The sequence below is a fragment of the Punctularia strigosozonata genome (genome assembly GCF_000264995.1).
Source record: "Punctularia strigosozonata HHB-11173 SS5 unplaced genomic scaffold PUNSTscaffold_6, whole genome shotgun sequence".
NCBI classification, from domain to species: domain Eukaryota; kingdom Fungi; phylum Basidiomycota; class Agaricomycetes; order Corticiales; family Punctulariaceae; genus Punctularia; species Punctularia strigosozonata.
In genome coordinates this window covers 1,684,938-1,706,201 of record NW_006767438.1, presented here as the reverse complement: position 1 = coordinate 1,706,201, position 21,264 = coordinate 1,684,938, and the positions used below count along the sequence as shown (strand labels likewise).

The following is a 21,264-nucleotide window of genomic DNA, read 5'->3' as shown; positions in this document are numbered from 1 at the left end:
GCTACAGCCTTGTCGGTGAGGTAGTTTAGGGGTATGTGGGTCGTCCATCCCTCTTGGAATTTCTTCCTGATCGGATCGGGGATCGAGTAGCAGTCCGCCTTCGCCTGCTTTCCTCTGACGAGTTGGGGGCAACGCGGGCCTCTGGCCGACTCTTGGACCTGGTGGATGCGGTGCTCTGGCCTCGAATGGCGGTCCCTCCTATGGTCGCGGTGCGAAGCGCGCCTGTCGCGATAGTCGGCTCTCCGCGCACGGGGGGAGGGCGAGGAGGGCGGGGACATGCTTCGTGACCTGCCGGAACTGGGACTGAGCGTCCGCGAGCTCCCGGACGAAGTCTTGGATCTCGATGAGGGGCTGCTCAACGAAGACGACGGCGAGCTGAAGCGTCTCCCTGAGCGCGAGTTCGAGTCTTCTCCGCCCCGCCTATGACCCTGCTCAAACGGGTCCGGGGACAAATCGCGCCGCCTCCTCTTCCTAGCCGGGGAGGTGCGATGAGAGTGACGGTGTCTCGGACGCGAGCGGTCCTGTCTCCGTTTACGGTGGTGACGTCTCGCTGGCTGCCCACCCTGCATGGGCTCGGCTCCTGACTGGCGACCCATACGGGGTTCTTCCTCGAGTCCCTGGGAGTTAATGGTATCCTGCCTAGACGGCGTTGGGGACGTGGGAGGTGTCGGGGGAGACGAACCGCCTGGGTGAGCGTCAGTTCCACTGCCATATGGCTGGATTCCGAAACCGGGCGCCCTATGGCAATGCCTCTCGACCATATGGTCCTCGTCGTATATACGACGGACGGCGGGAGGGGAAAGGGGGGCATATGCCCCCCCCCCATATTCCTCGGACGCATATGCGACCTCGGTGGGTGACGTGCCGGCAGCCCTATGGCCGTCGCGAGCGCGTGCTGGTCGGGCCTATGCCCTCGACTTCTGGGAAGAACAACTCACCCCTGTCCTCCGACGGCGGTGGGAGTTGTGGATCGTCCTCCTCGTCCTCGTCCTCCTGATCCGGGCTCCGCTCACGGCCCGCGCTATCGGGTTCCGACTCCCTACTGTCTTCATCCGCCTCGTGGTGAGAGCCTTCATCTGGTCTCACCTCCCCTTCTCGTGCGATACCTTCGAAGGTGGAGTTCGAAGTGCTCGACGCGTTGTCGATGATTTCCGCGAGTTCTTGCCTTGTGAACAGGGCCTTGAAGTCGGGGTGTGCCATGTAGAACTTGATGTCGGCTAGAAGCTTCTGCCTCGCCCTGGCTTTGAGGGCCGCCACTGTGCCTTCTTCTTCGAGCCCTAAGTGGGCGGCCAGTCGCTGTAGTTCCTCCTTGCGCAAGGCCGACAGTCGTTTGACGAAAAGTGGGGGTCGTTCGAGGCATGGAGGCATTGCGGATATTCACGAAATCGGAGTTCAATACGAAAGAAACGAGGGGAGGCCGGACCTCCTTGCCGCCCCTAGGATGTGGCGGCGAGCAGCCGCCGCCCAAGAATCAGCACCGCCGCACGTGACCTCCGCTCCGGTGCGTCCGCAACTCCGCGCGGCGTCTTGCACCGTTCACCCCGTCACTGAGCGCTGAGCCCGCGAGAGTCGTGTGATGCTCTCACTCTGGAATCTGGATGTCTAGGAAATCGTCGAAAGCAAAGAGTTCGGGGCCGTGAAGAGCGTCAAAGCCGAGTTCGCGGTTCCATCCGTGCTCAGCGGCTCCTTCTTCCTCAAGGACGATGTTCGCTACAAGTTTGATCTGGGTGGAGGCGCGACGATGGACATGGGAGGTAAACGCTGTCTACATAGCCTCACCAGGTCGACGATATTTGCCAGTGTACGCGCTCTCCGCTGTTCGATATTTCTCCTCGTCCGAACCGGAGGAGATCCTCTCCGCCTCGGCTGTCGGTCATCCCTTGGACGCGAAACGAATCGATCGGAGCATGCATGCTGTCTACCGCATGTCCGGGGACGTGAGCGCCGAGACCTACGTGGACTTCAGCATGCCGGGACGCGGACCCTTCGGCGTTTTCCCCCGATTCTTCAAGACCACGGCCTTCATCGAGCTCGAAGGAGGCAAGATCGAGTTGAACAATTTCCCGATCCCTCACCTCTGGCATACCATCACGATCCGACCTACCTCTGGACCGATGAAGACGGAGAAGGTGTACAAGTTTGAGTCTTTGGGAGAGGACTGGTGGACGACGTGTGTGGTACTCCGGCCTTCGTGTGCGCTACTCACGCCACATCTCGCAGGTATCGTTACCAACTCGAGGCATTCGTCGCTAAGGTGCGCGGGGGACAGCCTCAGACTTGGCCATCGGCGTCGGAACCCCTTCTCCAGATGACTTCCGTGGAGAAGATTTACGACAAGGTGCGACCCTTGTGCTCATACGCTTCTTTCCGTTTCTCATACGGTCACTCCCATGCCGGCATGCCCAATCGTCCGCCGTCTTCCTACCGTACCGCGTAATCGTTTTTGCCCTGTCTATTGTCACTGTATCGAGGCGACTCCGCCCGGCCCTTCTGTTTGCGTATATGGTTCCCCCGAGTACTGCATGCGACGAGCAATTGTATCCTGCAAACCGTGGCTGCGGCCGTGGCTACGACCATTCACCGCTGTAGAGGGATGGCTCGTGCTCGAAGCTTCAAATCAAGTCGGCGGTCTTAGGAAACTCGAAATGCCCATGCATTCGATTGAGGGGCCACTAAGAGGGTCACGCTGTAGAGGGCGTATCGCTCAGCGCGAGCTTGAGGAAATGGAGCACTCGTTACTCGTGCTGCCTACCTTAGCATTGTGTTACATGTCGCTCGATCTCAAGCTCATTCTGGTAGGGCACCGTTGGTGGAAACCATATTATCTATTCATCCCCGAGTTCGACTACGCTACACTCTACTCGATGACGCATGCCCGACCATACCCACGCGGGCCTACAAGGCGGGCGCCTCTACGGCAGGATCGGAGGACTTCCTGGAGTCCGACGACTCCAGTCTTCGTTCTTCGAGTCCCCAAGCATCGTCCAGCTCCTGGCGCATCTCGACCTCCGACATCAGGAGACAGCTGAGCAAACCGGCTCCGGATATGCCGATCATCACGCGCCAGATCAGGTCGATGCTCCGGGCAAAGGCCTCCTGGACTTTGCCTTTGAGAGGTGGGGGCAGTTTACGGATGAGCGGGATGAGCGCGTAGCTGACTTCGACGTGTGCGGGTAAAGATTCCACGAGCGAGCTGGGGAGGATGCTTCGAACACGGTTCTGCAAGATCGCACCCCCTATGACGGTTCCCAAGCTCTAAAGGCAAGCAATATCAGCGCGGACGTTAGTTTAAGGTCCAGGGCCAATAGCGTTGTTGTGGCACGAACCTGAGCAAAGCATCGCACGAAAGTGAAGAATGCCAAAGCGTGAGCGTTATTGGAAAATTCAAGCGGGGCTAAGATCGGAAACTGCGTGCTGATCCATACGATTCCGAGACCAAGCCCAGCGATGACCTGGTAAACCGTGTACTGGGCTGCGGTGCTTGAGGCGTCCAGCGTCGACAGCAGTCCGAGACCGATGAGAATGAGAGTCCATCCAACGTAGTTTTGGGGTCGGTAACGGTTGACGATCTGAACGGATATCCCGCATCCTATGGCTAGCAGGGGTATAGAGAAAGAGGAACCGAAGAAAAGTACCCCTGAGTGCACCGCAGAAGCTCCCTTGGACGCCTGAAAATACACCGGGAGATAGACTGCGACTGTCAGCGCACGCGCGACGATATACGATTCCGCACTCACATATGACCGCCATCGAGACGATACCGTGAAAGAAGGTGCCCAGGTAGCCGCTGATGGTCGTACGATTATGTAGTATCTCAAACGGAACCTAGGGCAACGTGAGTGGCATGAAGCAAGGGCAGGAGAAGAGAATACATACCGTGGGCTCCACTACCCATAAGGCTTCGACGAAGAAGAACGCGACGATACCGATCACGCCGAGGCAAATCGGTAGTAGGACGTGCCACGACGACCAAGAAAATTGAACGCCACCCCACGCGAGACCGATAGACAAAGAGGTCGTACTCGAAATGATGATCGCATTACCGCTGAGTCAGAGGCCCGTCAGGAGCGCGAATAATAATGATGGCTTGATGATCGACCGCTCACATCCAATCCAGTCGGCCGATCTTCGACATGAAAGCAGACTTCGGGGCGCGTACCCGAAGGAAAAGGATGATGAGCACCGTCGCGATTCCGCACAGAGGAAGGTTGAGGAAGAACAGAAATCTCCACGCGCCCGAACTTGCGAGAACGCCTCCGATGGGAGGTGCGATGGCGCTGAATATGGCCTCCAATGGTGAGCGTCGACGTCGAGTCATTCTCGTAAGCGCACTCACCACGCAAAGGCCCAGACACTGCTGGGGTCTTAGCATTGGTAAACGAGTAGTTGTGCGACTCACCAAGCTTGGATGCCTTGAAACTTGCCTCGCTCGGGCAGCGGGATCACTAGCACGGGCGAGGAAGTGAGTCGACTCCGGCGCAGTGAACGGACCGGGCTTACTATCGGCGTAGATGATTTCCGTGGTAGCGAGACAGCCACCGCCTCCAAAACCTTGGATGGCTGGAGTCAAACAATTCAGACAAGCTAGCGAGCTTTTTGGGATGCATGGCAAGACCGAACGAACCTCTGCCGGCGATCAGCATCGGCATATTCTGTGCTGCTCCACAGATGGCGGACCCGGCCGAGAAGAATGCGACGAAACAGAGCAGAGCCGGCTTTCGACCGAATATCGAGGCCACGCCGCCGCAAAGGGGCAGAACGGCGGTGGATGCGATTGTGTACGCGCTTGCTACCCAGATGAAGTCTTGGCCGTGCAGGTGACTGACGATGGTAGGAAGAGTCGTGGAGACGGCGGTCTAGGCGGCATCCGCGTGAGCTTTGTATGTCGACCTGAAGCGAGACTTACAAGGTCCAGGGCGGATAGCAGGTCAACGACCATGCACGCGATGAAGGCGAGCCAGAAGTCAAGTCCTCTGGTGGACCCATTGCCAGGGTCGCGGTGGTTGCCAGACATTGTGGACCCTCGGAGAGATAACGAGACGAAAGCGATCGACGGGGGTAGAGCAGAGAAAAGTAGCTGGGGAAGGTCGGGCAAGGTGCTCAACGGTCGGGCTCCAACTCCCCGAGAACCTGGTGTCGTTGTGGCACTTCAACCAGAAGTGCGTGTAAAGCACGAGCGCACCGGCGATGCACGGAAGAGGAACGCAGGTGTCCTGGGTCTCTCATTTCCGAATGCAGGGGCCCGCCAGCTTAGGAGGATTTTGGCAGTTGCGGCAGTTTTCAGTATTACTTTCCGCTTCCGTTCATGCGCGTTCGGTCGCGAAGTCGTTCTGCTTCTCGGGGCGCTCGGAAGAGCCTGCATTTTGACAAGGAGACCAGAAAGGCAAGAGTGAGAGTGAGAGGGAAGCGTGGGACCTTTGCGGGCAGTGTTCAGATGCCGATAGCAATAATCTCCGAACGTGCGCCAATGCCCACACCTATTCATATCCACCTATTCATGTCCACTTTCAAACCGTTCTGCGGACTGCAAGCGCGAACCTACCTCCGCCCGTGTTGCATGCGTCACATCGACGTCCCTTTCTATTGATTACCTTCGAGTCCAGTCCGATCTTCTCTATTCCCCTGAAAACACTACCTGAACTCGCTTTTGTCGAGCGCGAATGTCAGATTGATCGCCCAGAGGGTCGTCGTCAGGCGCGGGATTCACCAGGTCATGTTTCCCGCTGCGGGAAACATGCCCTGATTGTCTGCAGATTGTCGAGAGGCTCAGCATGCGCTCACAATATCTGGCTGAGATGTTTGTCGACTCTGGTCTTTGGTGAGCTTGTTCCGTTCTGAAACCTGCACTTGAGCGACCACGTTCGCACCCTCATTGTGCTCCTTGCTCATTGCGTTCGTTCATGCCGGCTATCACAAAGCGACGACCTCGCTGATGCTGTCTATCCAGAATCCACGGTTTTCACAGTTTTCCTTCTACACCACATCCCGCCACCGTTGATTCAACAAACTCGCCTCAAGATCAATCAAGTCCGCCGACTCCTGCTCGGTGCACTCTCCTGATGAGCAGGTCTTTCTCCGAAAGATCCTAGCTCTATGGTCTCAATCTCGATTCTGCCTTACGATCAGATATCACTTGCTGTCCACGCGCCGTCCAAATATCCTTGGAGTTGCCGGATAAGGCTCCGTGTCGCAGGTCTCGATGCACACCGTGGTGTGCCTCTCCTCCAGCTGTTCTGTGATGCGCCGATGGCCACCCGTTCACGATTGTGCGCAATTAATAGACATCTGATCCACTGATTGTATACACCTCTGCGTGATATCATACAAGTCACTGAGTGCCATTCGCGCCGACTTCGCCTAAGCGGCAAGAAAACCAACGCGCTTCCAAAAGGCGATCCACTTCACCGCTTCCTCCGGCCCCAGATCACGGATCTGCGTTGTATCCGACAGGAAGTCGCATTGTTCGTAAGCACGCTCCATCGAGAGCCTCGGTTCCTTCCACTCCTCTTTGAAAAAATCCAACAGCATGAGGGCAGGAGTGGTCGAAGGATCCGTAGCGCCTTCTAGTCTGCTGAGCCACGCATCGTATGGCACGGTGTCGAGATTAAGAGAGTTCGCGATGGCCCGAAACACGGACGAAGCGGGGACCGGACGGGGATGTACGAGATGAACAACACCGGGAGAAGCCTTGCGCATAGACGCTATGCAACGGGCTGCGATATCGACAGGCAACCAGGCAAGGTTCTATAACGAAACGGCAGACACGTCAAAGCAACGTTATATGGCATGGAATAGAACCTTACTTGTTGCATGGATGGCATGCAGCCCAGCTGTTGACACGACTTCACAAGCGCAGGAAGCCACTCGGTGCTAAGGGGATGTGTAAGAAGCATAGCAAGTGAGCAATAACGAATGGCGTACGTCTTCCAGGCGCCGTTTTTTGCCCCCGACAGCTGTCCAACGCGGATCGTTACAGCACTCAAACCGCTTTTCTTTGAGGCAATCTGGAGAAGGCGCTATCCAACCCATTTGGATTGCGTATAGCCATTACTCAAGGCCACTGACGCGTCGACATACGTCTCTTGGATTGGCTCTGCGACTCCTTCCCCTAGATGCTAAGGTTAACGCAATGCCCAACCTTGTGCGTCATACACGTACCACTGACCACCCCGATGGAGCTGACAAAGCATAATTGTGCACCGCAGGAAAGCGACAAATCTATGAGGTTGCGCAAGCCACGGACATTCGCCTCAAAAAACGACAAGGCCGCCCCAAAATGCACGTTCCATGCTGGATCATTACCGCGGTCAGCGAGTCGCACAGAGACAGACGACTATTGGCTCACCGTTATGAATGACGTGGGTCACGGAGTCGCGGATCTGCGACATGCGCAACGTCAGCCGCGGTCACGGAAGCCTGAGGAATTCACGCACCTCCGTCAGGATCTCCGAACTCAGCCCGAAGTCCGCGCGATTCCAGTCCACGGTCAACAGGGTGACTTTAGGCGACCGCACAAGGCTTGGTTCTAGATCATGTGCCTGAATTATGGATTCCTGCCTCCCGAGGAGCGACTTGTGACCGGTTCCGCTACGGTTAAACGCATAAATCCGTTTTACGATTGGATCATCCAGGACGGCCAATAAAACCTCGGCTCCGAGGTTTCCCGTCGTACCCGTCACCACGACGACATGGTTCTTATCCGCGCGTGGTCGTACCGTAGTGTGTGTAGGCAAATCGCGAGAATGCATGTCAACCAAGCGAGTCATCGCATCGAGGACGGTGCTAGCATTGGCTGTTGACGACAGTGCCCCCCCAGCAAACGTTGTTACAAACGTTTTGAGAGCATGAATTGAAGGATGCTGATAAACTAAGTTAGATGATACGCATCGCGTGTCAAGTCCCGTGGTTTGACGCAGGGCCCGAAGCAGGGTGTTCCTAATCCACGTCGCTTGAAGGCTGGTCCGTATTCGATCAGATCTAGAGTGGCGGTATGATCAAGGTCGACGTACCTGTCGCAACCGTACTCGAAGAGGTCCTCTTCGTCAGATATATCCTGCTTTAGTACATTCTTAACGAGGGATCGTAAGAAAAGCATCGCTGTGTTGTCAGACCAGCTGGCGGGGGCCTGGATCTCGAGTTGTGTGGATTCTTCGAGGGCAGCGTAGGCCGAGTCAATTTCGTCCACGTATTCTGCGAGGACCCCATGGCGCCTGACCGTCATCTTTGCAGAGTATATGAAAGGTTTATTTGGGGAAGCCACCAGAATCATCTACAACGTCAGTCAGCATGAGCACAAGCCAAACCTAGACGAAACTGGCCTCTTTGAAGATGCGCGAATGTTGAGGCGCAAACTGATTCATACGCTCTACGCTCGGCCTGCATGCAGATGCGTAATCAGCCGCGTGAGCTCCATGCCGAGAATCAGGTGAGTTGCCCATTTACCAGATTTTATTTCGGAACTCGGCAAGCTTTGTCTCATTGCTGGGGTCGAATCTCTCCTGCGATACCGGCTCAACTATGACACCAGCATGGAAACGTTCCCGACCGAACATGACCGCCGCGGCGACATGGGGATCTTGATTGAGTATCGTCTCTGAAATGGAGATAAGTACGAGGCCCACTAAACGAGGTTATATGCCAACCAAGCGGTCCTGGGTTGGTCTATACGGTGGCAGGCAGTAAGTGTACCACACGAGACACAGACGCCCGGGAGGGAAGACAAACCTTTTCCCCGGTGCTGTGCATGATCTGATCGTCGGCCCTACCGAATATCTTCCATAAATCAGGTTTTGTGGGATGTCTTTCTAGCAGATCCCCTGTAGCGTATGCGTCGACGTCATTGACCTTCGTGTTCGTTATCACGGGAACAGACAAAGGGTTTGCCTACAGCTCTCGAGTGAGCATGAATTGTGCTACTGTGCGGGAAGTACGTACGACCAGCACCAACTCCACCTGGCCAAAGCCGTTCTCGACGAAGTGAGGCTTGACGTGCTTGCTGAACCGGAAGTACTGCCAGTCCAAGCCAGGTCTATCTCCTGAGCGGCAGAGATCAGATTATGATTCACGACACGACGGGGTATAAGCAACCTACTGGGAAGTATGACGTTCATCACAGTCGTCTCCGTGCTGATCTCGTTAGAATAGATCATCTGACACATATGGTAAGCACACCTTCCGTAAAGCGTGTAGATTGCCACGCCCTTCTCAGTCAAGGCGTCCCCCACTGCCTTATTGAGTGGCCCTCCACCGTAAAGCTGATCGAATAAGGAGCCTGAGTGCAAGTTTCTTGACACAGGATCCATTACTCACAACACCCTTGATACCCGCAAGATACTCCACATAGAGCGGAGAGTCAACCCAAGCCTGGAGGGCGGCGTCATTGATTATCCACTCGAAAACAACGTTGGACGAACCTCTATAAATGACGGTACCGAAAATACGATTTCAGATTTTGTATGAATAGCGCCTTGGATCACCCGGTCCGGCGGAAAAGTGCTGATAACAAAACCACAAGCCGGCTACTGCAAGTTACAGCAACATGGGATACAGTAGGGAGTGACCATCACTCACCGCCCACAACAAGATCGTGAGACCCAAGGCATGAAACATGGGCACTGAGTGACAACCGAGTCTAATCCCCGCGAAATCGATCTCTCCCAGAGCTAAGCATCGTGATTAGTGTACGGGCACTCTTTTCTTTCCTACACAGAAGAGCTCACCAGGAATACCAGCAACCCTGATCATGGAGAAATGAGTCCAAGTAATCACTTTTGGGAACGCGGTCGATCCTGACCGTCTTTGGTTATCAGTAATCCACAGTGATAATTCAACGTCGGCGTACCCGAAGAATGCAGCATGAACACGGGATCATTGGGGCCGACTTTGGGATCGGGTAGAGGTTCGTGAAGATTTGTGGGCATGTAGAGATCCTTGAACATGGGAATGATCGAGGTCGAGGGCACCGAATCTGACGACATAGAAGAGAACGCAGCCGTCGCCAATTGAGAGAAAATGCTTTCGGATCCAAGTAGAACATGGTCGGCGCGAACAGACGAGAGCAAATGTGCAAGCTACAGATGAGAATGAGCTCCTTCATGCGACTCACAACATTCGGCTTGCGTACTGCAGGAGCCGAGTTCCTCGGGGAAATCAGGAAGAACGTATATCCGGCGCGCATGATACCCACGCAGCAGGTGAAGTATGTGATCATGTCTGGAGCCATGATCAGCAATCGCCCAGGACAACTGAATGAACACGGACCTGCACCCGCCAAGATCGCGACCACGGGCTTCTTTGACTTGACACCGACATGATCGCTAACAATGCGGCCGGCGCGATGGCTTGCATGAACAACGTCAGCCCAGTAAAGCGTCTTCGTGGTGAGATCATTTTCGGCATATACAAAGAGAGGGTGCTGCGAAGAGTTGCTGGCGTGCCAGTCGTAACACTGGAGGATGGTGAACGATCCATCAAGAGGAGGCACGGAAAACGTGGCGCTCGACAGTCCTTGGGTTTCTGGTGGGGGACTGAACGGGATAGTTCTGAAATCGTTCATCGTATCTGACACAGGGAATCAGGTCGCCGGTATCCCCATGGTACACGAACAACCAGCGCATTTATATACGAAAGTGGCAGAGGTAGACCAAGCCGTCACGCGAAAGCTCAACATGAAACTGCATCGCGCGTGCTACAATTGACTTCTAGATTCCCATGAGACCCATCGTGTCTGTTATGGATCGAGTGCATATTTGGAAAGGAAGTTACGGCCTTGGGAGTTGTACTGCTATGTTATCTATATCCCAGCATCAGAGTTCCAGGCATCAACCTTCACTAGCCAGAGCTTATTCTTGTCCACTCCATTTCTCGAGCGGGCGAGCGGCCCGGTGAAACTCCTACGCCGTGTAAATGAACTCAAAGACGCCCTCCTTGACCTGCATCGTGGGCATCTTGGTCACCTCACGACGATGAATTCCAGACCGTTGCCAGCACTCTGCACCCATTTTTGCTCACGGGGTCGTGGTATTGGTGGGAGCTGCCATATTGATCCTTTGGATATATCACGCTTGTCGTGTTTTTGCCGTTCGCCAGCAACGAAAGGTTACCTATGATGCCCTCCAGTATCAAACCCAGAAGTAGTACTTGCCAAACAGTCATGATGACTGCCATGCTATCTGACCTTGTGCCATTGCATTGTTTGTGTCCGTCTCTCGTAAACCTGTGAAACTCGACAAACATCCCATCGTATATAGGATCACTTGAGCCTTCATCCATCGGATAATAGTACCTATCTAGGACTGCATCTATTGATCTAGAAGTACTCACACGTTCCTGGCCTGTTCGAGATGCAGCCGCGGCTCGATGCAGCCGAGACTCGATGACAGTGCTGGGGTTTTGTGGAATGGAATTTGGTTCACACGAACTGCATTTCATACATGTAGAGCCCACCGGCTTTACTGTGGCGTACTGAAGATGACTGGGGAGCTATCAAAGTCTCTAGAGGTGCCTTACACCCGCTCATATCATAAGGGGATGTGGAAAAAGAAGTCATATGTGATGTTTGAACTGCAACGAATGCTGTCCGGCCAGAAATAGTGCTGTCCAAGCAGGCATGATGACTGCCATGCTATCCGACCTTGTGTCACTTCATGATATTTGCTCCTCTCCGGGAAACATGTGAGATTCCACCAATATACTCGGGAAGCCTTGAGTTTGACATGATGTAAAATGCTGCTACATATGATGCAAAGGTCTGGGTACGGAGGAGGAGCAATTCGCTTAAAAGGATTGCACCAGCGCAGCGTGTACTCCTTGTGGTGCACGTTACTAGTGATATGGCGAATCTTTCCCTCGCTGAAAGTGAATTGGCTGGCATTCTGGTTCAGTCTACATTATACGGTAGTTATCACTCATTATAATGTGTTCTGTGTGGCCTGCCAATATGTGCTCCTTTACAAGCGGCGGAGACAAACAAGGACTCATGGAGCGGCACCACGTCCAAGTATTACTTTGCTGAGTGCATCCCTGGTGCTCTTCGTGTTGGCTACCATGGTATTATACTCATACTTCTTCATCGAGTTTTCACTGTGACTCACCGACCCCATAAGCATTGGATCCTTGACATTGTTCGCTTGTTCGAGGCGTTTATAAGAGCGCCTTCATCCAAGGGTTCCACGTCTTACTATGCCAATATTGCGGAAAAGAAGGGTGTCGTCAAAACAGCAATCTGGTGCTTTCAAGTAGGTTTTGCCGATGCATTTCTGGTTAGTAGTATTCCCTTGCATGCGGAGTTATATCTAACCTATCCATAAGATATATCGCCTTCGAATCATTTGGAAGCCCAATCATTGGGTGTGTATCCCTCCTACTCTCACCTTAATTGCGTTCTCTGGTATGTTAAGATGCACGGTACGTATTAACTGGAGGCCTAACACATATTGTAGGTGTCTGCGTGAAGATTGTAATGGACTTTGCAACCTTCAAGCCAACCCCCACGGTACTGTTCCAGACGCAGCTAGGTACTGTTCCGTGCCTTTCTCGCGAGACCATGTAACTGAGAAATCAAACCGAGGTCGCGTGATTATCACCGGTTTCTCCCTATCGGTTATGTAAGCACATAATGCTAGATTTTTGTCCATTATATTGACATGAAACAAATCAGAATTAACGTGTATTGTACCGGTAGGATGCACCATCATCACTGCCAATACATCAGCATTACTCACGGTCAACCAAAGTCTTCATTGCAACTAAAATCTGGATTACAACGCGTAAAGTCAAGGCATTCCAGACGCAGAGAAGCGCTATGGTAAGCTATATTTGCTGACCTTTGTGCATATTTGACAGTATTAAAGGATGTAGCAGGAATTCTTGTTGAGAGCGCTGCCATTTCCACGTATGTATACAGCCACTTCATTCAGATTCCACCTCATAATACAAGCTAACTGTTGAAAGCACGGATATCGTCTTGACACTGATATTCTACAGTATGAAGTCCAACATACAGTACATAACCGTGGACGCCGTAAGCCTCTTCTTTTTCAGAGATGCAAACCGATTATAACGCAATAACAGAGTGCACCCCTCGTTTCATTCACATTCTGTCTCATCATTGTTCATGTTGGAATGGGTGCCAGTCACGAAACAAACATTTATGAGACCACTCTCAGTCAACCTCCATCATCGCGAGGTCTCAGCAGCGGCCATACCTTGCAAAGAGGATCATGCCCTGGACAGGATGTACGCTTAGACGAGTTTGCGATGAAACCACTGTCTGTAAGAATAACGCAGGAGGTGGAGCTGGATGGGGCCGAAGACTTCAGCATGCAAAAATCAGCGTCCACGGTGTGATTTGATAGACGTAATATACCGTCATTTATCCAGCTTATGCGTTACGGATACTGAGTAGTAGTACGGAATGTGACAACTAGTGAATTCTCACTGTATACCTTTCAGATAACGCCAAAATCAAGTCCGGGAGCGACTCATCTATCAATCAATATCACGGTTGTGAGCTTGATGTTGCTGCTCACAACGTAGCGCCACATGTATGCCGTAAATCCGCTCAGAATGTAGCTTCGGAGACTTTTATTTTGTGCTCTCCTGCCTCTAGCGACTTGTGATCGGAGCCGTTGTGATTGAACGCGAAGACCCGTGTCACAGATGGGTCACCAAAGAGGGCCAGCAAAACCTCGGCACCAACACTTTGATGACATCATTTCATTCGCGCGTGGACGGGCCGAAATTCTTGTGGAAGGGTCGCGGGAATGTATATCGACTAAACGAGCCATTGCGTCTAGGACGATACGAGCACCGACTGCCGACGACGGTGCCCAGCGAGCAAAACATTATCATGAACCACGAATCAAAGGCTGTCGATAAGCTAGGCTGAATGATACGGAATGTATGTATCTATAACGGAGTTACCTTTGTCGCGTCCTCCTGATCCAGGGACAGGAACAGGCACTGACAGGAGGTCGCGCTGGCGACTGCGCCCCCTTTCGAGACGAGTCACCTCCGGACTGATAGAATACCCGATGTATTATATATAGTGGAGTGTAGGCGGCGGGGATCAGTACTTGATCTTACCCTACCGCACTACGAGCAGAATAGAGTTGGTTACAACTCTGCTTATTGAGCGACGAGTGAGTTCATCGTCTTTACAGTATCATCAACGATGCTATACCTATCATAGCCATTTTCAAAGAGATCAGCACTCCTGCACTTCACACACAACACATCTTGGTTTGTCGTACGATACAAAGGGTGTATGATATGTGCACCTACACACGCATCTCCCGTGGGTTTGGGTGAAAGACGGTTGGCCCCCAAGGGCCGACCGTCCTTGGGCACGATCCGAGGGTGAGCCCGGAGGCTCCGATGTGGTACAACCCATTTAATGGGGACAGACCGCCTCGTACCACTCGGCCTCGACTCAGCGATAGGCGAAATCCTCAGATGGTCACTGAGAGGCGCCGTGATAAGTGGGATCCTGACCTCGTCGAACAAATTCCATTCTGGTATACACCTAGATTCCATTGCATCATGCCATTAAAGAACATGAACACGCTACAGCCTCTGCCTCGGGTTGGAGGATCGAAGCTGCGTGGAGCAGCTTCGATCCTTCATTCCATTCCTGGCCAACGCCTGTGACACTCACTAGCTCTGCAGGTTGCTGACATATGGATTGCGAGATGCCAAAAAGCTTCAAAGGATTGCTGGCAAGATATTCCCTCCATATCACGGCGATACATTACCTGGATTTTTTATATCGATATGACCGTCCAACCATTCGTACATACATGCAGGCACACTGCGATAATTGGACCGTACTGAGAAGGGTTCGGGTCTGGCAGTCCCAACTCGAGCCGATGCACCGCCGCTTATGGGCTCTCGATCTCAACCCGCTAGGTCACGGATGACACTTAACAAAAACTGGGAGAAAATGTCTGTTATTTGAGCAGATTTGGTGCAGGTCGTCGGCCACAGGTCATCTTTGCTACGTCCTCAACGAGGTCAGAGATGCGGTCAAAGATTGCAAGCAGTTTTTCCACCATGTATACTTTGTCATTCGCAACTTATGTTTTGGGTGACGAGGTCGTTGTAGTCCCTCGCTTGTTTCAAAAGAGGTTTGTTGATTATGCAAATGTGAGATGTACACGACATGTTACGAGTAGTGGTACTAGTAGGTCACGGGCCTCTGCGGAGTCGGTCGCCCATGAACAATGTCAAGTCGATACATAATCAAGCCTTCCCGAGGTCGGCCAGCTCCGAATCCTGACCGCTAACCTGCTTGTCTTGTTCCAATGCCCATTCGATGTCGGTCGACGCATGCAGAGGCAACGCTTTCATGACCAAACTGGAAAGCAGTCCGATGCCAGCGATCCCGAGGATAACCTGCCAGATGACCTTCAGGCTCTCTGCAAAGGCTACGCGTACTTCCTCCTTCAGCACGGGATCCTGAAGCTTAGTGATTTCGGGAATTGCGGAGTAGGCCAATGCAGTCCCGCCTTGAATTTGCGACAGGAGATTCTCAGGGAGTTGTTTGAGGAGCTGATTCTGAAGCACCGTCCCGCCGATGGTGATACCCCATACCTAGGATGTGTCACCTCTCATAACAGCAAAGCAACGGGTGGAGGAACGTACTTGAGCGAAGTTCCTTAGGAACATGAAGTACGAAAGGGCCAACGCATTTTGAGAGATTGATACTGAGTAATAATTAGTGAAGATTACCTTGCAATAAATCCCCAGACATACATGGAGCGAGCACAGGGAAGTATGTCGTCGCGGCCAATATGCCGAACCCTGGAGCAGCGACGACAGGGAATCCAATTCCTCGTCCTAAGGGATCGTCGGCCTTGAGTGTCGTCAGAAGTCCGACTCCGATGATCATGAACGTCTAGGAAAGCCACAGTTGCGGGCGATACCTCTGCGTCTTCCGAACGGATACACCGGCGATGATCCCACACAGAGCTAGCGAAAGAGCCGCAGCGAGAAGATCCAAGCCACCTTGTGCGGGGCTGGCGCCCTTACAAGCCTGAAAGTAAACTGGCATATAATCTGAATCCGGACCTTTCAGCAAAGATATACATACGGCAGAGGCACAAACTTACAGGTAACTCCCATCATCAAAATTGGCGCGATAAACGTTTGGACATATCCGCTGAAGCCCGTAAGCGAGTTCATCAAGGAGTAAGGCACCTGACAAGCGTGAATCGATTGATCCAAACCCACCAGCGCCAGTATTAGCAGGCTTACCACTGGCTCCCTCGGGATCGCTGACTCGTACGCCAGGAATGCCAAGAGTCCAACAAGGCCGAGGATGAGGGGGACGAGGACCGAAGCAGAGCTCCATGCATGTTTGATACCGCTCCAGGTCAAGGCGATGATCGTTGACGTCGTTGCTGCTATGACAAGCAAATTTCCGCTGCGTGAAGCGCATCAGCGTCGAGTTCAGGTCAGATATAGGGTGCCGCACTCACAACCAGTCCATCCTTCGGAGCTTCTCTCGGACTGTCCCAGGAGGAGTTCGGACTCTCAGGAAGAGAAACATGAGAAGAGCGGCGATGCCGCAAATGGGAATGTTCAGATCTACAGAGAACGAGTGAGGTATGGTTTGTTGAACGCGTAGAAGACGACTTACAAAAAAGCCATCGCCATTGCCCTGCCTGTGCAAGCTCTCCGCCAACAATAGGCCCAATCCCGCTTGCTAGTGACCATGCGCTGAGAGCAATTACATGAGCTTTTTTGTCGTAAATAATTGAAGAGAGGAATCACTCACATTCCAATGATCCCATTGAACGCGCCACGATCTTGCAATGGCACCAGATCAGATATGATGATGGCGGTTATTGACGCGATCGCACCTCCTCCTATTCCTTGAACAGCTGCGAATAGATTCAGAAACCTACGGAAGGAACTATACAGGTCGGTTCTTCTCACTTCGACCAGCTATGAGGAAATTCATGCTGGTGGCCGCACCACATAGAGCGCTGCCAACTGCCATTATGAGCAGTGATCCAAGTGCCACGATCCTACGTCCAAATATCTGCAAGTAGTCAGCCGACGCGGTTCTACCGAATGACGCGCGTACTTGGGCCAATCCTCCGCACAAGGGGATGAATGCGGTCGCGGAGAGCGCATATGATGATCCAACGCATAGGAAACTTGTTCCCTTGAGGTCATGAGCTATTGTGGGTAGAGCAGTGGATACGGCGGACTGGGAAAAATGTCCGGTCAGGATATGGTAATGAATGTAGTCGGAGACTTACGAGTTCAAGCGCAGTCAAGGCCGTCGCGAACGCTATCGCAAGGAAAATTAGCCAAAATCTGTAATCGCGCTGCACTACAGTGGACGCCGCCGGTCGACGCAGCTCTTGGAAGCCGTTCAACGGTTCGGGTGACCCAGACATGAATGGTAGAGGAGCTGGGGGACGTTGACCAAGCACCAAAAGATATTGAGGTCAGGTCGAAGGCGGGACTGCCACCAGCATGCGTGAAGTAATGTGATAGGGGCATCGACTACAGAGAGCGCTTCCGGTCAGAACCAAAGCAGTTCATGGCCGGTTCCCAACGTACTGCGCAAGGCAGTCGCGAGTCAAACACGAACCCATATGGCGCAGAAGTTGTCATATCTGCATTTCCCTGCTTGCACCCAGTTGTTGAAGCCGATAGCTGTCGCCCAAGAAGATTGTGTGGTAGCATCGGCGCGGATGCTGGTGGATTGCTGACGGAGATACACGGGGACAGCATTTGGACAGCACGGTCTTGCATCGTGTTCCTGAACCTAACAAGCCGCCAGCAATCGTCGTCAGATTCGCGGTCGAGACCATACCCTGAGGCAGGTAGAGTTTGAACGCCGATGTAATTGCGAGAGGTGCGTTCCGCTACTGCAGGCGCTTAAAGGAAAAGCTGATGTAAGTAGTGAGTGTAAATGCTGGAATCTGATTGATCATACCGCCGAGCTGCCATGCTTCGATTTACAGTGATTGTGGGAGACTTAAGCCAGTTACGTGAGTGTATTAGCGCCCGCAATGTGCTTATGTAAGGAAATGACACTTTCCGAACCTGGGCAAGGCCAGGCGCCTATGGAAGCCCACGTGGCATCCGTAGCCTTCCCTGCCGCTGCACAACCTAATCCCGACGGGGGGTCGGGGTCGGCGCTTGGCGCCAGCTTACCCACGTTCCGTGCGTGAGTATTGTGGCAGTCGAACCCATGAAGAGGTTTCCTTGGCTGCAATGCAGTCCTCCCAAAATATCCGCGCTGTATACATTGAAACAAGAGACACAGGAGAAACGGCCTTCTGTGATTCACAGAGCCTCTACGAAGATGTTACAACATGTCCGGGTGCACATGCTGCACCCGCGCGACAAAGGTTCGGATTCACCACGTCTTCTCGACTGCCATATGCATTTCACGGGACCACGCACACAAAAGGAATTATTAAAAAGGATGCTCCCGCTTCAAAATCTTTTGTTTATTCCGCCGTGGTGTGCGATGAACCTTTGATGTAACTCTCAGCCCACATGAACACACCCCTTACTGTCATCTATACCCAGCACTCATAACCCCCATGCTTTGGGCGCATCCATCACAGCGGAATCTGATGTGGCGAGCTCGGTGCTTATTTTCTGGGGTGCTTCACGGGCGGATCATGTTCGTCGCCTATGCTATAAGGTATTGCTCGCTCGATCAAATCCTTCACGAGAGTGTCATGCTCACCCTACGTTGATTCTAAACGATCCGCGTCGACGTCCACTTAAACTCCCCGCTCTCGTATGCTAGCAATCGTAATGCTAGTACAGCATTCACGAGGTTGACACCCGCATCCAGTACGGGTGGTCATTTGTGCTGTACTCGGTGTAGTACAAATACGTACTACACCGGGTACCACAGATCTTACCATCCACTTCTTATTCGAGTTATGTATTTCACGGGGGTCTCCGATGCAAGTGTTCGGAGTGCACCACTTAAATCTTGTGTACCTGTCCACACGATGCTCACAACACATGTATTCACAAGGCGTTTATGTTAAACGAAACTGATATCGCTGTTATATACAACGTATCCGCGAGGATTGCTTGTCGTCGCAATGGATCTATCAATACTCATACGCCCGAATGGACGCTCGCCTGCATCAGATGGTGGTGGTAGATTACGAGACCGGATTGCACCGAGACACGTCTGCAACACTTTTTGCGGTGGTCTCTTCCTGTGAAAAGTCTATGAACACTCGCAGCTTTAGAGAGGGTTGATGGACCTTGCTACCTATACCCTTATTTCTGCCCACAAATTGCTGCATATGTAATATATCGTGTGGCATACGGTCCTCAAGCTGCTTCATGGTTTCACAAGATATATCCCAACCACACAGACCCAAGAATACGATTATACAAGGATATCTACAGGACAGCGGTTGGCAACGCGTGTAGTTCCATCGCTTTAGACCAGAGCCGACTCACTGCGGCCCAGTATCGTTCTGGGTCAACTCGAAGGTGCGATACGTGTGACGAGCGCTCGTATCTCTCGTGATCCACGTGTAAGCCGCGCGCTTTGGCCTCGTTCATGTGGTTGACAACGCTGTACGCGGGAACGACGTGATCTTTGTCGGAGAAGATATACAAGCGTGGAGATGCTGAAGGCTCTTGACAGTCCGTGACTGTGGGCAGCAGGTTCACGGTGTTCAGCGACGACCGGAGTTCATCGAAAATCGGAGGATTTCCGGTCAATGAGTTGATCGCATAGAATATCCCGTAGATCATTGAAATTGGAGGGATTGAGAGCAATCGTAATACCGGATTCTTGGGTGCCCACGACGCAACTGAAGATGCCAATCCGCTGTGTCCTGGCGTCGAGTCCATAACCAGTGCGGTGGGTACTTGTACTCGCACAGAAGGCTCGCTCCCGACGTTCATGTTTGCCAAGATCTTGCGCAACGTCATGAATTGAAAACCTCCGCCTGATCAGTGCAGATATCCTGTCAAATCAGTCGCTTTCATGCTATTTATTACGTACCGTTGGATAGCACGTGTATAAGTACGCCGCTGAAGTTGGACCTATTGGCTGCGTGTGTTTGTAGAATGCTGGCTGCAGGTGCTAATACGGATTCCTACAAACAGATTGAATGAGTGCATGAGAGACATAAGAGGTAGCCTACCAATGTCCTTTGAGATGAAAAGTAATACGAGGATGTTGCCTTGATAACCACGACTGCGGACGACGGAAAAATGTTCTGAAGGCCATCGACATATTTCAAGAGATGTTTCTGTTGCGCGTCCACTAGGGTGTATCCGCTCGTAAGAGGGGAAAGTGCCGATAGATCGAGGACATACACCATCCAAACAGGATTATCACGCTAGTAGGCATGATGAGGTGAGCGAAAGCAAACAAATAACACCACCGTACTTACGACGGATCAGCACTCCTCGCGCTGACTTTTCGCTCGACCAACGAGACATACGAGTTCAGCGTCGACAGGCGATCCATGGCGCAAGAGATCGAGGGAGGTAACCACCGAGTCTTCCGGGAGCTGGTAATATGCATGCGGTATGAATGGAGGAGAGGCACCTGAAGCACAGCAACCTGGACGCTGGAAGCGCTGGACCAGACCGCAGATTCCCACAGTTTCATGCACATTGCCAAGGCCTGTCCTGAATTAGGCTGTCCTTCCGAACTTCCTTGCTTTCCCGCATTTCTCGAACGAAGTCGGAAGGGGAAATGTTCCGATGTTGGAAGTATGATTATCTTTGCCACAGATAAGGACATTATATATAGTTTGCATTGTGATGACATGAAATTGACGAGTATGCACCTCAACCACCCCTTCGGCACGTCGTTGTTAGGTAGAACTTGCCCCGTCAAATGATACACCTTTGAGGCCTTGCCGAAGGGGGATTTACCCATTTTCCGGGTATTTCCCGCCCCCCTTGCTTTTTGGGCGGCCCATCCTCAGGTGCATACCCAGCAGGGTTGGGTATTGCGGGGACGTCTCATATTGGTCTGCGCTCTAGCGGGACGTCGTCCCCATCTGGCGGGACCCACCAACATAGACCCCGGACCATGTGCCGCTGACGTGCCAAGCAACTCGGGCATAATGTTGCTGGCAGCCGAATCGGTCGCAACATATACTGTCGTCACGTGGACGCTGAACTCATTCCGTGCACGCGCCCTCTCTCCCCAGTTTCTGCATCATAATAACTTATCATCTACGTACTCAGGCGATTTCCGCATTCTCATCTCGCTACGGTATGTCTAGCGTCTTCTCAACC

At 52.7% G+C, this 21,264-nt stretch overlaps 6 protein-coding genes across 6 annotated transcripts; 2 read left to right on the top strand and 4 right to left on the bottom strand.

The window, feature by feature from the left end:
* Positions 1-1,441: 1,441 nt before the first annotated feature.
* On the top strand, positions 1,442-2,510 carry PUNSTDRAFT_143763 (uncharacterized protein; the record flags this gene model as incomplete). The annotated part of the gene is made up of 4 exons (XM_007383877.1): positions 1,442-1,501; positions 1,607-1,754; positions 1,801-2,170; positions 2,221-2,510. 4 exons carry the CDS (start codon positions 1,442-1,444, stop codon positions 2,435-2,437), a joined length of 795 nt encoding a protein of 264 aa, XP_007383939.1. The 3' UTR covers positions 2,438-2,510.
* A 385-nt stretch (positions 2,511-2,895) lies between these two features.
* Positions 2,896-5,014, bottom strand: PUNSTDRAFT_126267 (iron permease; the record flags this gene model as incomplete). Its single annotated transcript, XM_007383876.1, has 10 exons — positions 2,896-3,255; positions 3,327-3,697; positions 3,738-3,825; positions 3,877-4,045; positions 4,107-4,277; positions 4,337-4,354; positions 4,400-4,445; positions 4,501-4,560; positions 4,625-4,856; positions 4,907-5,014. 10 exons carry the CDS (start codon positions 5,012-5,014, stop codon positions 2,896-2,898), a joined length of 1,623 nt encoding a protein of 540 aa, XP_007383938.1.
* Positions 5,015-6,357: 1,343 nt separating this feature from the next.
* On the bottom strand, positions 6,358-10,555 carry PUNSTDRAFT_44637 (acetyl-CoA synthetase-like protein; the record flags this gene model as incomplete). Its single annotated transcript, XM_007383875.1, has 20 exons — positions 6,358-6,744; positions 6,804-6,870; positions 6,922-7,016; positions 7,166-7,290; positions 7,346-7,379; positions 7,434-7,956; positions 8,010-8,210; positions 8,443-8,593; positions 8,643-8,661; positions 8,725-8,883; positions 8,935-9,035; positions 9,092-9,126; positions 9,172-9,254; positions 9,310-9,363; positions 9,414-9,518; positions 9,571-9,662; positions 9,720-9,788; positions 9,842-10,070; positions 10,106-10,212; positions 10,261-10,555. The coding sequence occupies 20 exons, from the start codon at positions 10,553-10,555 to the stop codon at positions 6,358-6,360; spliced, it is 2,931 nt and encodes a 976-aa protein (XP_007383937.1).
* A 1,625-nt stretch (positions 10,556-12,180) lies between these two features.
* Positions 12,181-13,888, top strand: PUNSTDRAFT_44636 (uncharacterized protein; the record flags this gene model as incomplete). The annotated part of the gene is made up of 9 exons (XM_007383874.1): positions 12,181-12,236; positions 12,310-12,348; positions 12,441-12,605; positions 12,774-12,805; positions 12,844-12,892; positions 12,985-13,021; positions 13,072-13,341; positions 13,453-13,506; positions 13,610-13,888. The coding sequence occupies 9 exons, from the start codon at positions 12,181-12,183 to the stop codon at positions 13,886-13,888; spliced, it is 981 nt and encodes a 326-aa protein (XP_007383936.1).
* Positions 13,889-15,240: 1,352 nt separating this feature from the next.
* PUNSTDRAFT_134401 (uncharacterized protein) lies at positions 15,241-17,408 on the bottom strand (the record flags this gene model as incomplete). The annotated part of the gene is made up of 12 exons (XM_007383873.1): positions 15,241-15,591; positions 15,643-15,704; positions 15,754-15,895; positions 15,947-16,056; positions 16,110-16,197; positions 16,255-16,423; positions 16,479-16,587; positions 16,640-16,719; positions 16,778-16,883; positions 16,939-17,044; positions 17,090-17,215; positions 17,268-17,408. 12 exons carry the CDS (start codon positions 17,406-17,408, stop codon positions 15,241-15,243), a joined length of 1,590 nt encoding a protein of 529 aa, XP_007383935.1.
* A 1,990-nt stretch (positions 17,409-19,398) lies between these two features.
* Positions 19,399-20,482, bottom strand: PUNSTDRAFT_134400 (uncharacterized protein; the record flags this gene model as incomplete). Its single annotated transcript, XM_007383872.1, has 5 exons — positions 19,399-19,955; positions 20,012-20,105; positions 20,154-20,275; positions 20,329-20,351; positions 20,406-20,482. The coding sequence occupies 5 exons, from the start codon at positions 20,480-20,482 to the stop codon at positions 19,399-19,401; spliced, it is 873 nt and encodes a 290-aa protein (XP_007383934.1).
* Positions 20,483-21,264: the final 782 nt, after the last annotated feature.